The sequence below is a fragment of the Anopheles merus genome, chromosome X (genome assembly GCF_017562075.2).
Source record: "Anopheles merus strain MAF chromosome X, AmerM5.1, whole genome shotgun sequence".
Lineage (NCBI taxonomy): Eukaryota > Metazoa > Arthropoda > Insecta > Diptera > Culicidae > Anopheles > Anopheles merus.
In genome coordinates this window covers 4,449,056-4,466,037 of record NC_054081.1, presented here as the reverse complement: position 1 = coordinate 4,466,037, position 16,982 = coordinate 4,449,056, and the positions used below count along the sequence as shown (strand labels likewise).

Here is a 16,982-nt window from a genome sequence, read left to right as displayed (position 1 = left end):
GAGAGGGAGTCGGATACACACCGAAAGACGGCGAGCAAAACGCTCTTGGCTGGTGTGTGCGTGTCTGGTCTGTCGCTCGCACACAAACGGATGCACGACGCGCAGCAGTGGGAAGCGCGAAGCGGGCTCGAACCTACGAAGCGCGCGCCCGCGCGCACTCCCCTAGCTAGCCTTCAGCACCACCGCGGCACCGCGGGCCTCCCTTCCATGTGTTCGCTCGCGCGCGCCGTTTCAGGTGAGCGGGGTGTTTTGTCGGGACGGTTTTCTCTTGCGCCACTGGGTAAGGTGGCCCGGAAAAAAACGGCCGCAGCGCGGAATTAGTTTTCAGTGTGCCGCGCTACGAAACGGTCGTGTGTGGTGTGTGTGTCGTTCGGGCGAAGGAAGTGAAAGATTTGCGCGCGTCGACGTCTCGGCACTTTACAGTATACGCAAGGGGGAGGCGCTTCCCATTCTATTGGTAAATAAGGGCAATTTTTGGCGCAAACACGCAGTAGGGTACCGAGCAGCAAGAGAAAGGTGAGTTCGGTCGCGATTTGTTTGTCATTTTTAATTGCGCACCGTCAGCTCGCACACGGTCAGCACCAAAACAAACACGAGCTAATTTCGGTCCTTCGAACCGGATGTGCTGCTGAGGTATGCGGGTGCAACAAAACAAAACAACCGTCTGCTCGGACCCGGACAGTAAAAACGGGGATGGTAGAGGGGAAAAAAACACATCTCAACCATTCCCATCGCTCCCGGAAGTGCATCTTGCATCGGACACTGCATTCCTCCATCCGGCCCGTCGCCCATTTGGCGTTCCATATGGGTTCCCCCGTTGCCTGGGTTTTGTTGTCGTTTATGGTGTGCCTGTGTGTATAACGAATGTTTGTCCCGTTTTCTCATTTGTGTGCCTGTGTGTGTGTGTGTATGAAGATCCGGTGGCTGTGTGCGAAAGCGAAAGCGAAAGGGAACGGCGGTGCGTGTGATTTGATTGCAATGTCCAAATGCGTGGTGGCAAAAAAAACAACAACAAAAACGAAACCATCCCCAAGCGACGAACTCGTCCGGCAAAGCGACGGGACTGGGGAAAACAATCTGCCGAGCCAAGTGCGTGTGTGCTTCGAGAGTGTTCCCTGCGGTTGGGAGGGATTTATGTTGCAGGTGTTTGTGTGTTTGGTTTTTTTTTGGTATAGAGAGCGAGCATGTGTCGGTTTTGGGAATTGGATGTGCAAAAGATCACGTATTTGGAATAGTTGATGCTTTTCCTAGTAGATTTCGACCTGTGCTGCTCATTCCGCAAGACGTACAAACTCCCCACTTCCTCACGACAAAACGGTTCACAGGCTCGCTTCAGGCTGGAAAAGATTTATTTGCTTTGGCGTGAACCGCATAAGCGACGAACCTTCCCAAAAAGTCTTGACCGTCGGAAAGGTCACAGGAAGTGCATTAATTTACAGTGGGCTATTGTTTTGTTTTTTGTTTTTACATCGTAGCTTTTTGCACTCTAAACATAGCCATAGCCCTCAGCTAAATAGGCAGGCAAAGTCACAGGTATCTCTCCCTTGCTTTACGAAACCTTTGCTTTTTTTTTTGGTTTTCCAAAAAACACTCCAATAAAACCTGATCAAACCCGGCAGCACCACCAAGAGGTTTATTTCGCCGGATGAATTTCGCCGCTGATTGGAGCAACTGTTTATTAGCATAGTTTCTCTTTCAAAGATTAGCCTTCCTCTTCCTCCTGTCGTCAAACAGCCGCGGTTTATCTCTCTTTTTCTGCCTCCCTGTCTGCTCTCTCTCTCTCTCGCTCTTTTTCTCCTCCCCCCCCCCCATGCCTTCAGACGCTCATTAAAGCTCGTTAATTTTCCGCCCGTCTGTTTCGCCGTGCTGCGAGCGCTTCCGGTACCACCGCCGGTCCAATCTGTGGCGCGCAGCATCCGCGAACTGCAATTGCACTGCGCACAGTTCCGTCCCCTTCCGCTCGCTAAGGAAGCAATTGTTTTGCGAGGGAGGGGTGGGAGGTAGGAGGGAAGGATCGTGCAAAAATTGGAGATGGGAAGAAACGACGAACTCGATTCCCCCCCCTCGCAAGTAATAACTTCCAAACAACATCGATCAAACAACAACAGCAACAACACCACACCGATGTGTGGCCATCTCTGCAAGCAACGAACCTTGTTTCTTCAAATCAACCAAAAATGCAGCCTCTCACTCTCACCCTCACCAGCAGCATCATAATAATTACATCCAACTGGAAGAAAATATCAAGTTGTGTGATTTTGGTTTTTTTTGTGTGTGTGCTTTTTTCCTTCTTCTCTCCAAATCGGTTTTTCCTACAATTCGGCGGAAGCAGCAAACGCACACGGAATTATTGGAGTGAAAAGTGAGCAATACAGTTTTTTATTGAGGTAAGTGAGAACATTTCAATTATTTCTACACCAATAACAAAGTCCAGGCTAAATCCGCTAGGGAAGAAAACAAGCTAGGGAAAACAATGTTTTAAAGTAATAAACACGAAAGAAAGTTTGGGAATCGAACAAAGCCGCTTTATGTTGGCGTTTGATGTATGGTGCTCTTATCAATTAGACTACGCCGTGCCAGCAAGCAGGAGAGAGCAATTGGCGACCACATTCGTACACATCGCGGTTGTTGTTTTGTGGCTGTTATAAATTCAGTGTGATATAAATCTTTACCACCATAAACAACTTATCAAGTTGGAAGCGTTGTACATTTGGCTGAACAACAAAAAGGCTTTTTTCCAAACCGGCAGCAATCAATCGCTCATCAAACGTGCACAGGGCAGCCCCACAGGCCGGTTTGCAATCGGGCTTGATTGGGTTTCGCTTTCGTTTCGATTACGAAAAAAGGAACTGGCTGCGGGCGAACAGAAAAAAAACACCACCATCACAACAACAACAACAACGACGACGACGAAATGCACGACGAAAACAAACCGCATAAAATAAATACAACTTTCCCCCGCTTCGTTATTTGCTATCACATTCTCGCGCGCATTTTTTCCCTCTCGTTGGCCGCCCGTGATTCCCTCGCTCGGTTACGCTTCCTCCCTTTGCTTCCTTCTTTTTCTCCCTTTTTTGTTGTTGCTGCTTCTCCATTACTTATCTATCGATCGTTCGCATCTCCCCCGGTTGCTGCGGACGCGCGTCTTAAATCGAAAGCGATTCGAAGAAAGTTGTGGCCAGAGGTCCGCGAATCGTAAATCTTCTCAGCGCAACTCCTTCACCCGCTCCCGGGGCTTCCGCATCCGCGCGTTTGCTTTGTCATTTTCCCTTGTTGTGTGCTCTCTCCACTGCCACTTACCGCGCTAGCCTTTGCTGGCCATCAATATCGATCGGCCGGGGTTCGTCGCCTTGTCCGTTTGTGCAAATTCCATCCACGAACAGGTGACGCGGTACCGTTTATTGGACGGGCACAAAATGCCTCAATAAATCGTGCGCTGCACTGAGGGCAATCTGCCGACAGTAAAGGTACCATAATCGATACAAAAATTCGTTACAAAATCATCAAAAAACAAAATCAGAAATCACCCTTAAAAAATGATAGTTAAAAATTCACACTATCAGTGATGTGCTGTAACAGGGCTCCCTTGATTTGTAGAAAATGAAAGTGGATTTTTTGTGGTTGTTTTTTTATGTTTATTAATCGTCCCGTACGCGTGTGTGTATTTCGGCTTCCATTCTCCTCCTTTTTACATAAAAAAAGCGCGCAGGGGCGAGAAGTCGCCGAGGAGGTCACACTTGCCTGAATGTTTAGGTCGCACGAGGTGTCCCGACCAGACCCACCCAGAGGGTGGATTAAAGCGATTCGAGTGAACAAAAAAAAATACAACAAAACGCGAAGCATGAACCGGTTATCGCAATCGTGCAGCGGTCAACCGTACGGTCCAAATGGTTGTTTTTATTTTTACGTAAATAGCCGTGTGGCTTTTGTAATAAAAATGGAAAGGAATTAAATAATAGTACCCTGGCCGGCACGCACCTTAGCCTTTTGAGAGGTGTTTGGGGCAGAGCGAGAGAGAGATAGATAGAGAGAGAGAGAGAGAGAGAGAGAGAGAGAGAGAGAGAAAAGCAAGAGAAGCAATATCCAAACTGCCTGTGTGGTTGCGTTTTTTTTTATTGTTTGTTTGCATGCTTGTTCATGCATAGCCGTAAATGCACCACGCACTAACCACGCAGCCCGGCTGGACTTGGACTGTGACAGGTCGAGCAGGTGTAGCAATCGTAACGGCACGCTTTGAATAAGCATTCCAGGTGGGCAGTGGCAAGACTAACACACGCCACTCCCAAAACGTTTTATCTTTCCAGGTGGATCTATGTCAGAAAGTGTTGGATTAGGTTAACGCTTGCTGACACATGCTTGAGGAGACACTGACCCTGACTCTATAATTCTAGAAACATCAGTTAGTTCACTTCGAACATTTCTGAACGAATCTTGAGTCAACCTCCGTTTACTTGAAGCTTCTCTTTAATTTATTTACATTTTTGAGTAGAGCTTTAAATCTCAGTTCTCCATTATTCTTCAAAATATTTTACCTCCAATCTCTAGAGTTTGGTCCATGCTGCGACGAAGTTAAGGAACTTTCATTTTTAAAACATTTCAAGCTTTGGTTTTGGGTCCTACATTACGTTTGCAAATGATCCTGCAGAATGCTGAAGCTCACTCAAAGATAGATACATATCATTACGGTAGAATTTATTCCATGGTCTAGAACACGGGGAGAACTCCAAGAGTTTTTGTGGTACTGTGAAGCCTTAAAAGCTGCTCTGGTTGATTGTATGCTGAGTTCTTCATGGTTCACGTGAACTTTCCACCAATAAGATATTGGTGGCATTCAACAACTTGTGAGGTCTCTCCAGAATTCTCTAAAAACGATTAACGTTCCATATACCTTAAGTATCTCTTTCGTTTGTTGATATTCTTGAATAGACCTTAAATAAACAGAATTCCTCTTAGGTCCCGATTAATCTTCAAAACATTTTACCTCTAAGCTTCGTCCATAGTGTAACAATTGCTAGAAACTTTCATATTAAAACGCTTTAAGCTCCGTTTTGGGTCCTGCAGTACCTATGCTTACAAGATTACTCAGAATGAAGAAGCTCACATAATGAATAAGACGTAACATTACGGTAGAAATTGTATCAAGATCTCCACGGGCAGATCTCCAAGAGTTATTGATGAACCGTGCAACCTGAAAAGCTCTGCTCTGGTTGGTTATATGTTGAACTCTGCATGCTAAGTGCTTACCAATACGACATTTCCTAGAATTCCACAACCCGTGAGATCTCTCCAGAGTTCTCCAAAAACCTCCAACATGCGAGCCTGCAAATGTTCTGAGCGTTTTGCAGAGTACATTTGAATCTTTTTCAGCATCCCAAGATATTATTATATTCTTATATACCTCTTAACGTCCCTTTATGCCAGCTTTCTGCAAAAGATTTCGGAGCGGTTTTTTTTAACCTGCTTCTGCAACTTTCAAATATAAACCGCACAAGCTACATACTGGCCAAATTAAGTGCTACGCCCTTTACGGGTCCGACCGCTCACCTCAGGTCCCGGTTATCACGAGCTTAACAAGCTCCAGAGCTTCTAGAGCGCACCTTGCGCGCACCACAGCGGGAATTGCGTAGTCGCCGCACACGGTTGTATCACCGCACCGATATCGCCCGCGCATTGCCCAAGATTGGCGGCGATTGCCCCGCTGATCGGCAGATAAACAAACGATTTGCGGTGGCCGGAAAGGGCCTATGCTCCAAACTGCCGCGCCGCTGAAGCATAATATGAAGCTAATTGAACTGCGCTCGCACCGGCCAGCTCGCCAGCCACAATTTCTCAACACCAGTGTGTGTGTGTGTGTGTGTGTTCGGCACATTCCTGGGCGAAACTAATCACGCGGCACGTGTGTGGCAATTAATCGGACTCTCACAATCGGAAACCAACTTTCCGAAACGGTTTTCCATCTTGACCACATTGCACATTCTGATCGCCAAGTGGCCAATCGCACGATTTCTCCTTCCTTTCTAACACTCCCCCCCCCCTCCCCCACCCTTCTCCTTCTCCTGTGCGATCCGATTCTTTGGCTGCACCCTTTCCCTCCCCACTGCCCGCCTGCGGTGGTGCTGGCGAGCGTCGGGTGCGTTGGCGTTGGCACAAAAACCCTTCTTGCGGTTTCGCTAATCTTTCCACACAGACCCACACACACACAGGCGCGGTGTAAAGTTTCGAGGGCAAACCGGTGGCGCACGCCCGCCTCCTTCGCGTTCGGAAGGGAAGTATCAGCGAGTGTGGGGGCCTACCGTAACCGACCAAATCGACCAGAACGCAACCCGCACTGCAATCGGCACTGCACTTTCGGGGCATCTGTGGGAGGAGGGGAAAGGGGGGGGGGGGGACATGGGCCACTTTCACGCAGCGTGATGGTTGCATTGTTGTTGTCCCACAAAATATGACACCCACCCCTCCACTCCCGCGCGAACCAACAAAAAAAAAACAACAAAAACGATGCTTAGGTCGGGGACGCACGGCATCGCACCAGCCCCCATTGCCGCCGGTGGGAATGTTGGGCTACGGCAAATGACACTTTCCCCCTCCTACCACCCTTTTCCAAAATGACGGCCAACTGTGACAACGTTTTTTTTCTCTCTCTCTCTCTCTCTCTGCTGTTGTTTGAAGTGCTCGTTTTCTTTCATTTCCCAGTGCTTGCCTGGAATGGGACGCGGGCGAGGAAATGATTTGTTTTTCCATTTTTTTTCTTGCCCTTTCCCTTTCCCTCGAGGCCGTCCCAATTTCGCTTCGGGAGCTGATGCCGAGCAGAGCAAACAAACGGGCGGCCCAATCTGCCAGCCAGCCATTGGAGGCAGCAAAACCAAAACCAAACGGCACGAAAATCGTAGCTTTCCAAACTTTCCATTACACATTGGTGCGTTAATTTTGTTTTTCTTTGTGTGTGTGTGTGTGTGTGTGTGTGTGTGTGTCTGTGGCTTATTTGGTTGGGATCTTCCGTCTGCGGCATCACTGCCATCCGGTAGATCGCACCCCCATTGGCACCGAAAGCTCTCGCGCGCCCGCAAACACCCCCGGGGGAGGGCCGCGAACGGAACCACGGAAGTAGAAATTCGAGGTGAGAAATGAAGCGCTTTTCAGCTTTCCAGTGGCAGCAGAAGAAGCGGAGGAGGAGACCCGAATAAAAAAACAAACCCTGAACCATCAAAAAACACCTCGTCGCTTATCGATAGTGACGCGGTTGGCGGTTACGCAATCCCGTTACCCCAAAAAAATTTTGGAGATTTCGAACATCATGTAACGTGAGGCGGATTCGATTCGATGCGCTCCTCTCACAACCCCCCTCCCCAATAGGGAAATCGCCATACGCACACAACCCTCACTCCCCCCCCCCCCCCCCCCCCCCCAAAAAAACGGGGGCAAGGAAAGAAAATCAATCCCTTTTTAGTGCAAGTGCCATCGAAACCCCGGTTAGTAGTGATCGAATCGATGAAAACTGGAAGAAACCCCGATTTCAGGCGATGGTTTCTTTTTTCGATGGGGACAGAAAAAAAACCCGTTGTCCTAGGTGTGAGGTCCAGTGCCCAGGCAGCGGAGGGGCGGGGAGGAGGGCACATCGCTTTCCAAATAAAGTTTCCATTTTCCGGCACTGTGAAGTGTGCTAAAGTGTTCAAAAGGCGTGCTTCGGTTTGAGTTTCGGTTATTGCGGGGGGATTGAATGAACAAAAAAACACCCCCCTCCCCGGCAAGGGCTCATAATGTGCGCGTCGATATGCAGCCGATTGGAATGGCATTAATATTTTATGAGCCCCCGTCTCACTCTCTCTCCCTCTCTCACTGTGTTATGAAACACGTCCGTTACGTTACGGGGGGTTTTCAAAGTTTTTCGAAACGATTGCCATGGAATTGGGCATTTCGATAGGACTAACGGATGGCAGCAATGCGTTTCATTCGATGCTACACGCCACATAATGCTTCTTGTGGAGTGTGTGTGTGTGTTTTTTTTACATCCAAACGCGAAGCTAGACGGTACTGAACAATTCTTCTAGTCTCGTTTCGATTCCAACCAAAAAAGTATCTTGCCAGTGTAGAGATCTATCTCGGGTATAGCCTTAACGGACGGTTCGGATATAACGGATAAGATGTAATAACCTTAAATTTTGAAAGAAAAAAAGACAAATCAACGCTGAGAAAGATTCTTTATCGAATGGTATCAACGTTTTGAGCCTAGCTTGAGAACTGCTCAAGATATTTGCAAAAACTGCAGAAATAATGAGTCCTGTCACCTGTGCCTTGGACAACCTTGTAGATGATAGGTCTATGAAAGATGACTAGGTACTAGCATCAAAAGCCTTCATGTGTTAGAGTTCCTACATCCTACATCTCGGCCTGTAGCATCCATCTTATCGAGCTTTCTAGGGGACATCATATCCAACGTTCAACATTTATCAACTTGACAAAGTTCATGTTTTAAAACCACGCGGGACTACTGGAACAACGACGGATGTGGAGTATAGATGATATCCCTGACCACTTCTGAGGCTCCAAGATATTATACACGTTATCTTGGAACATCGAAAGTGCAAAGGGATCTTCAGGGATCGAAAACAAATGAACAAATGATCCTCAGTAGTGGTGGGAGTTCAGATTCCAGAGCCGATTTCGATTCTGGAACTGAATCTGATTTTGGAGACGATTTCAATGTTGACTTCGATTTCAGTTCCAGATATGGAATCAGAATTGAATCCGGGATTAGAATTGCCTGCGGGATCAGGATTTGTTCTGGAATTGCCATTAAACGTTTCCGAATCGGAGTGAGTCCTGGAATCTCCATGAGAATTACTGTAGAAACTGATTCCGGTTGTACTATTCCGGAATCGATTTCGGAAGCTGATTCCGTATCTACTATCCAGAATCGATTCCAAATTTCCAGAATCGAATTCTGAGCTAGCTGGGACCGATTCTGACAAAAAAAAATGTTTCCCATCCCTGAACCTCAGTAATGTCTACAACCAGCCAGCTCGTCTCTCTTATTCTTCAACAACTAACCTAATGCACACTAATCAAGCCCCCTAGTTTAATGCTCCTCCTTTGTGTGCCTCTTATTGTTGCAGCCTTCATGGTGATCGGTCATCCGGCGTACGCACACGGACAGATCCGGTCAGAAGCTGAACCATCCCAGACAGACTGCCGCAGGCCCGTGCAGCATGGAGCAGCTGGAGCGAGAGATCCGCAAGGAGATAGACGAGATGAACACGAGCGTGTCGCTGGTGGACCGGCTGGAGGCGGGCGACACGATGGATGACGACCGGCGGGACGAGCTGCTGTCCTCGACCCGGGCCGTCTTCGACAACGTCAACCCGAACAACGTGAAGAACAGTCTCACCGACTCGCAGATATCGATCATCTCCAAGCACGACGGGTATCCGGATTCGGGCCACTTCTACAGCACCCCGCACGGCAAGGATCCGCTGCCGGCCGGCGACCAAACGCTCAAGCTGCCGGAACCGCCCGTAAGCAATCAGCCCGACAGCCCGCATGGTGGAACCGATGGCGGTGTCACCGCGGGTAAACCGGCAATGGACGGTACAGGGCGCCCGGTACGCACCGGCAGCAAAATGGACAAGCAAGCCAAAATCCGACAGAGCCAGCGGGGCAACGCACCGCAGGATGTACCTCCCACCAAAAATGCACCCCAGGCCAGTGCCTCGCTGGCCAACCTGCTCTACACGCCGGGCGGTGCGGCCAAGCGCAAGCGGCTCCCGTCGACGGTGGTGCTCGGGCTGATCCAGCTGCTGCTCAGCGTAACGCTGGCCGCACTTGGGGGGCTCGTGATCGCGCGCAACGCCTCGCTGGCGATGGCCGGCACGGGCCTGTGGTGCGGTGCGATCGCCGGCATTGCCGGTTCGCTCGGTCTGATGAACGTGAAGATGGCCAAGACGGGCTTCCTGGCGGTGAACCTGATCTGCGTCGCGTCCAGCACGCTCGGGCTGGCGCTGACCGGTATCGGGGCGGTTCGGGATGCGAATCTGGCCCAGCAGGATGAGGTAAGTCAAACTCTGGTATCTTCTGGAGATATCAAAAGAATATCTCTTTTGAGAGGAATCAAAATCTGCAGGATTTTAGGGAGCTAGAAGAGCAGTAGTTGTTAGTAGTAGTTGAAGTAGTAGAAGAATCCCCAAAGAAGCCTGATGAAGTATTCACAAGACCTCAGACTGTGAGAGATAAAGAAAAATACCGGAAATAGCAATTGGGGTAAGAGATATTGGTACAAAAGCAAAGACGTCGCCAGGAACTACATCCTGGCAAGATATTTGAGCCAGTTTAAATATAAAGCCTAAGACAAAGTTTGGATGCGGAAGAAAATTATGGAAAAGGTTGTGAGTATGAGGTAATCGTCGGAACTGGAGCTGGAATAGGCCCAATGCTGTAGAGTTGGGAAGATGTTACAAGATAAGGAACGAAACGAAACTAGGTTATTTTGATTCCGAATGTTCGGACGGGATCTACTAAGTTCAAAATATTAAATCTAGTTCCTATCGTCCCGATTGAGGAACTAAACTACAATACTGGATTCACGAATTCGTATCCAGTGCTGGCTGTAACCGTAATCGAACGTAACAGGGCAATTGAGAACCGTTGAAATCATTGAAGAAATCGGCGTCTTCCAGAATACCAGGGAGTAATTGATACAGACATAGCCTACGAAGAAACGTACTACAAACAGGACTGATTCCAAAACATTGAAATATATAAGGACAGAGCCTAAATAATGGTAAAAAAAAGATCTTGGATGCAATCCAGCCTACAGAGATTAGCGTAGACATGTTGTACAGGGTCTTGAGCCACTACAGACATGTGAACTTTAACTACTTGGAACATTGGACTTCGGTACATGGATTCCGGAAGTACAGCAATTCAAAAAAAATATATAAGCAAGAAGGCCTAGCCCAAAAATGTTAGTCAAAAGAAATCTTTTTAATTTAGGAAAAGTGAGCGAATACATTTGATAACTCCCTTTCTGTTTTCTATTTCTCTTCCTCTCTCTCTCTCTCTCTCTCTTGATCTCTCTTCCATCATCACTGCACATCTCACTTTGTAATTCACCGGGGAATGCTCATCGCGCCTGCAGCTCATCTGGGGCGCCGTCACAGCCGGTACGGGGCTGCTGGTCGCGCTCGCCGTCCACTTTCTGATCAGCGTCTTCTCCGTCTACTACTCCGCCCTTAAGCTCTGCTCCAGGTAAGTTGCTGCACCCATAAACCTCCTACTCCTGCGTCTGCGCCACACGCACACTGAAGCCGAGAGCCTCCCGTAAGCCTCTGCTAGTTTCTTCATTTTTTGTTTTGTTCTTGCCGGTTGTTGCAAATGGAGCATTAATGTGACAATAATTATCGATCCTACGTGCTACCTCCTCACCAAAAGAAGGAGGTGTGTCTGTGTGTGTTGCCTCTGCTCTAGAGCGTTTTAAGATTGCTGTGGATGAACCGAGATAGATCCTTGCAAACCTATCGCCGTGCAGGAAGTGGGGCTTTTTTTTCTATTTCTCTTCATTCATCTCTACACAATTGCTCTAGGGTGCCCCGGGCCTGCCGCCTCCGGCGCAATCCAATACTTGAGTGTTGCCTCTCTGCTTCATCTTCTTTTTCCTCATTTAAATATGCTACATACTGGTCGCGCTCACCGTGAACGCTTAGCGCGCATAGGATTAAGGTGTTTGCGTGTTTTTAGTTTAAGATAATATATGTATGCGGACGTTTGCTGCTGTCCCGTTTTTTGTTTTTTTTTTTTTGTTTCTAGCCTGCTACAGCACACAGTGGAATATAGCGCACGTTTGCGTGCGTTTGCTTCGTCTTCTTCTGCTTTTAACTTACAAGTCCTACGTATTATAACGATTATTGTATTCTTCGTTTGAGCGCGCACACTCTCTCTCCCTCTCTCTCTCTCTCTCTCTCTCTCTCTCTCTCTCTCTCTCTCTCTCTCTCTCTCTCTCTCTCTCTCTCTCTCTCTCTCTCTCTCTCTCTCTCATCTCTCTCTCTCTCTCTCTCTCTCTCTCTCTCTCTCTCTCTCTCTCTCTCTCTCTCTCTCTCTCTCTCTCTCTCTCGTTTGCTCTTGCCATTTTGGGGTCTCTGTTTGAAGGGAAGGGTTGTTTGCGGCCGGCTGCTTACCCCCCATTCGCCTACTTGGCCGGCAGCGCATCGGCGAGCCCCAACGGTGCCGACGGCTTGCCGGCCGCCGGCGGCACATTGATCGTGTTGAGATTGTTTTCCGCCTCCTGCGCCTCCTCGGGCGGCTCCGACTCGGACGACTCGGAGTTGAGATCGGCCCCGGGCGCACCCGGCTGGTCGCGCGCGACGGCCGCCTCCGGCACGGCCGCCACCTCCTTGGCCGCCGCGCTGCGCACACGGTTGCGGGCGGCCACCGTCTGCGTCCACGCCCGGTACTCCTGGTAGTACTGGTGCACCGGTATCACGATCACCGAGATGTCGTCCACCGTGGCGGCGGCCCGCGAATCCGACAGCCGCCAGTGGCCCGATTCGTTCGCGCGGCCCCGCGACCGCGCCACCAGCTCCTGCGCGACCATCGTGTACCGGTGGCGCTCGGCCGGGAAGCGCTTGAGCGTGCCGAACACCGTGTTCGCCACCTGCTGCGACTCGCTCACGTCCCACAGCCCGTCGGTCGCCATCACCAGGATGCCGTACTCGCCGTCGCTGTTCTCGTCCGCCGGCTCGCTGCGCACCTGCGCCAGGTCGAAGCACACCACGTCCGGGTGCGCGCTCAGGAACGGCTTGATCGGCAGGTTGCTCCCGAGCGCCTTCAGATCGTGGTCGCCGAACCCGCGCGTCACCCCGATCGTGCCGAGCAGGCGGCTCCGCTTGCCCACGCCCGTGATCAGCGGTATCTTCAGATCGGTCGCGGTGAGCGTCTTGTACGTCCAGCCCTTCATCGCGCCCTGCCGGTAGAGGATGCGGGCGCCCAGATCCTTCGTCGTCGGCTTCTTCGCGTACTCCATCGCGATGTACTCGCCGCCGAGCAGGGCCGGATTGTGCTTGCCGACCGTCAGCAGCCGCGGCCGCTCCGTGTCGGGCGTGTGGTCGAACGAGCACGGTTCCGCCACCACCTCGTACTCGTCCTCGCCTCCCTCCCCCTTCTCCTCCTTCTTCTCTTCCCCTTCCTTCTCCTCCTCCTCCTCCTCGCCCGTCCCGTTGCGCTCGGCGCGGTGGTACACCGGCAGCAGCTTCCGGCGCCGCACCCGCTTGCACAGCACGCCCCGCGAGTCGCCCGCATTCGCGACGAACAGCTTGCCGAGTATGAACAGGGCGACCAGCGCGGTACACCCGCCCGCATTCCGATACTTGTCCCGGTCCTCCGCCAGCACCGCGTCCATATCGGCGAACGCGGCCTCGAGCGCCCCCACGATCAGCTCGTCCTTCGACACCTGCTTGTGGAACAGGCTCGGGTGGGGCAGGGTCGCGTGCAGCGCCAGCCCGCCACCGTCGCCCTCGACCCGCGGCATCAGCAGATCGATCACGTCCACCAGCTTCTCGTGCAGGATGTAGTGGAACTGGTTGGCGGCGGCCAGGGCCGCCCCGTACCCCGCGTGCCCATCGTAGATGCCGAAGTACGTGTACGGCAGGTCGTGGTACTGGCGGGACGGGTGCGACAGCACCTGCCGGTGGAACGCGGCCTGGTCCTCGTTCCACTTCGACTTGCCCGAGTTGACGCACTCCGCGTACCCGGTGCTCCACGGCAGCAGCGAGATGTCGCGCGGCACGATGATCGGCCGCACGTTGTGGTCCGCGCTCGCCTTCAGCTCGTCGTACGTCAGCAGCTGCAGGAAGGGGGGCCGCGCGTACTGGAACTTTTTCGGCAGCCGCTTGCCGCCGCCGCCGCCGCCGGCCGCATCGTAGTCTCTGTTGGCGCTGCCGGTGCGGCTGCCGGCGGTGCCCCCACCGCCGTACGCTTGGTGACCGGGGCCGGCCGGTAGGGCCGGCTGGTCAGGGGCCACCACGGTGAGCACCCTGTTCTTGATGCGATTGAACATCTCCAGCTTGACGGTGAAGCGTTTAACCTCCAGCTAAAGCGTTGCTCGTTGCAGCGTATGTTTTCCTTCTGTGCCGTATGTATTGGAGAGGGTGGAATGGGGGTGGGGGGGGGCGAGAAAAACATTCACTATTTAGTATGTGTATGTGTGTGTGTGCGTGTTTGCCGCATATGCTTGTGCAAAACTCGCCGCGGTGGGAAACACTTACCCCTTATCAAAGCGCTGGATTGTCTGGGAGGCTTTTCCTCCCAATACACACACACACACACACGCACGCACTTGGTCACACCACCCTCTGGTCGAACGCCAAATGGTCAAGGGCCCTTTCTCCTGCCTTTACCACTCTTCCTCGCTCAGCGCCCGGTTTATGGCTGCGGCGGACATGTATGCAAACGCCACTAATCCGCACCCAGCACCGTTTGGCCCATCGCAATCAAACCGGAGGCCGTCTCGGTGACCACCTCCACTTCCGCTCCGCTTCAGCGCTTTTTTCCGCGTTCACTTCCGTTGCACTCTGGTCACTGCTGCTGCTGTGTTTGCGAAAAGATTAGCTGTTCATGTTTTTGTTCCACTGTTTTCTTGTGTGCGTGTGTGTGTGTATGTGTCGCTTTTTTTCTTTTCACCGCCGTGTGTCGTTTGTCGCACTTGTCGCTGCTGCTGGCCCCACTGTCACTTGGTTGTGTTTCTTCTCTCTTTCTGTCGTACACACACTCTCTCTCTCTCACACACACACACAAGCTCACAGTCTGCTTCGATCGGAGCTGTCAAACGGGCTGCTGCGTGAATGTGTTGCTCACTCGGGCGAGCTCACTAACGGGTGAGATGATTGCAGCTGAGCGAGCGGGACGTGACGTAAGCTGCTCACTATGCGCACAGTGGGCAACGACCGTACCAAATGTTTGGGAATGAAATCCATTTTTCGTTTTGTGTTTTTTTTTCTCTTTTTTTGATACAATCCCTGCTACTGTTGAAGGCGCTTAGAAGGCATTTGATGGCTTTTAATCGCCTTAGAATACACATTTCAACGGAATCTGTTTTGGGTGTGACAAGGCTACGTTGAAGACATTCAAACTTGGAATTAAGAGAGTTAGTGAAGATTAAACTAACCCTATTCCAGGCAACCGATTACACGGGTAGCCAAATCGATTTGACTTGAAATTTGGAATGTGTGAGTAAACCACAGCCATCTTTCTCTGATTTTTTTTACAGATTTGATTTTTTTAATCAACCTGTTTTTAAGATAAAGGAGTTTCGATTTGAATAAAAACTGTTTCATAATTACCCTTCCCAGTAGAGAGCCACCAACATCAAATAAAATTCACACACAATGTGTGAAAATAAATTCACAATAAATCGTGAAGCCCAAAAAATGCGGAAAAAAATTGTAATGAACAACTGTCCCTTGATTTAAATTTCCAGTAACTTTAGGTACACAAAATCAGAGCTTTTTATTACATTTGCGATTGGTTCTGATTTTTCATACCTTTTTCTCTTTTTTTGTTTTTTTTTTTACTTGAAATTTTTAACTCTAGTTGATTGCCATTGCATTGCTTTTGTGATCATGTCGTTGCAACTATTAAAAAATAATTGATGAAATTGATGTTGCGGCTTCTTTTGGCTGTATAGCTCGTATTATAAGTGCGAAACAACCAACCATCTGCCGTCACTCAGCACCTACCGCACGGACAAGCTGTCATGCTGTAAAGCTGTGACAGCGCCCTCTATCGATCGCTCCTCGAAGCGTCTCAACGTTTCAAACGTCCCTTCCCGCTTGGCCGTTAGAAAATGTACAAACTGTTCTCGAATTTAAATGCGTTTTTTTTTTACTTCCCCACCCCCATTCGCAGACCGACACAAAAGCTGCAGATGATGGACAATGTCATGCACAGCAATTCGCAAGCGTTCATGACGCAGCAGAAGGTGGAGGACTACATCAACTCGCTGCACGTCGAGCCGGGCGTGAAGGACATGATGTACCAGACGATGCTGAAGCGCAGCTACGGTTCGATGTACGGCGAGAAGCACCGCGGGGACAACTACAGCACCGGCACGTCGCAGCGCGTAATGCTGGTGCCGGCGGGAGCGGGCAATGGGGTAAGCGATCTGGCAGGGCCTGGTCGGTACACGGTTGTGCTATACGACTCCTCTCTCCCTCTCTCATCCACTAGCTCCCACCGATGATGCCGATATACCCGTCGGTGCAGACGTCCCCGGGCAACTCGCCGATGATGTACCCGAACGGGCTGATGCCGCCGGGCGTGCCCCAGTACCAGCCGTACCCGGAGAGCGCCCTGATGGAGGCGCAGATTAGCCGCGCCAACCGGAAGCGCTCCACGATGCGCATGAACCAGCACGAGCGGCAGCAGCAGCAGGCGGGCGAGCTGGAGCAGCGGCCGCGCCGCAAGTCCGACTCCGACCTGGAGAAGACGTTCACGTACACCGGGCTGGACCGGGACATCGCGGACAGCTACCTGGCGAAGGAGGAGGAAAAGCTCACCGGCAGCATCGTGAGCAACAGCGGGCTGCATCCGGCGGCATCCTCGCCGCCCCACACCTACCACCACGATCTGATGCTGATCGACCATCGTACGCACTTCGAGCGGTACAACGACATTCACATGTGAGAGGGTGGCGCCGTGGGTGGGCTCAAATTTCATTACCGCTACCAATACCGGAAAGAGAAAAAGGGGTAGGGGAGGGAGGGGGATTAGCCCCACAACTAGAAGAAGAAAAAAACATTACACACGTGGCAAAAAAACACGTTGCTCAAGCAGATTTTAGTCGTTTTAGTCGAACCTCCTGTTATTCACTACATTGTAAATGTGTGAGTGTGTGTTGTATGTGTGTGTGTGAGTTTGTTTTTCCCTCTATTGTATAGTATTTGTATAAACCTTTGTTTTACCGTTGTTTACCGTCCATAAGTGCAATGTGCATGCTT

General features: G+C 50.8%; 2 protein-coding genes across 9 annotated transcripts; one reads left to right on the top strand and one right to left on the bottom strand.

The window, feature by feature from the left end:
* Positions 1–65: 65 nt before the first annotated feature.
* Positions 66–16,956, top strand: LOC121590754. Of its 7 annotated transcripts, none has more exons than XM_041910754.1 (6): positions 66–235; positions 2,333–2,387; positions 9,114–10,046; positions 11,132–11,241; positions 15,892–16,138; positions 16,213–16,956. In XM_041910754.1, the coding sequence occupies exons 3-6, from the start codon at positions 9,207–9,209 to the stop codon at positions 16,666–16,668; spliced, it is 1,653 nt and encodes a 550-aa protein (XP_041766688.1). In that variant the 5' UTR covers positions 66–235; positions 2,333–2,387; positions 9,114–9,206; the 3' UTR covers positions 16,669–16,956. The 7 variants fall into 7 exon arrangements, with proteins under 7 accessions (XP_041766688.1, XP_041766677.1, XP_041766669.1 ...); XM_041910743.1 differs by lacking the exon at positions 66–235 and adding an exon at positions 256–457; XM_041910735.1 differs by lacking the exon at positions 66–235 and adding an exon at positions 256–457 and having other exon boundaries at positions 2,210–2,387.
* Positions 12,145–14,785, bottom strand: LOC121590741 (protein phosphatase 1H). 2 transcript variants are annotated; one of them, XM_041910684.1, is made up of 2 exons: positions 14,253–14,785; positions 12,145–14,109 (listed from the first exon to the last, which is right to left on the bottom strand). In XM_041910684.1, exon 2 carries the CDS (start codon positions 14,042–14,044, stop codon positions 12,179–12,181), a length of 1,866 nt encoding a protein of 621 aa, XP_041766618.1. In that variant the 5' UTR covers positions 14,045–14,109; positions 14,253–14,785; the 3' UTR covers positions 12,145–12,178. The 2 variants fall into 2 exon arrangements, with proteins under 2 accessions (XP_041766618.1, XP_041766609.1); XM_041910675.1 differs by having other exon boundaries at positions 12,145–14,112; positions 14,253–14,780.
* Positions 16,957–16,982: the final 26 nt, after the last annotated feature.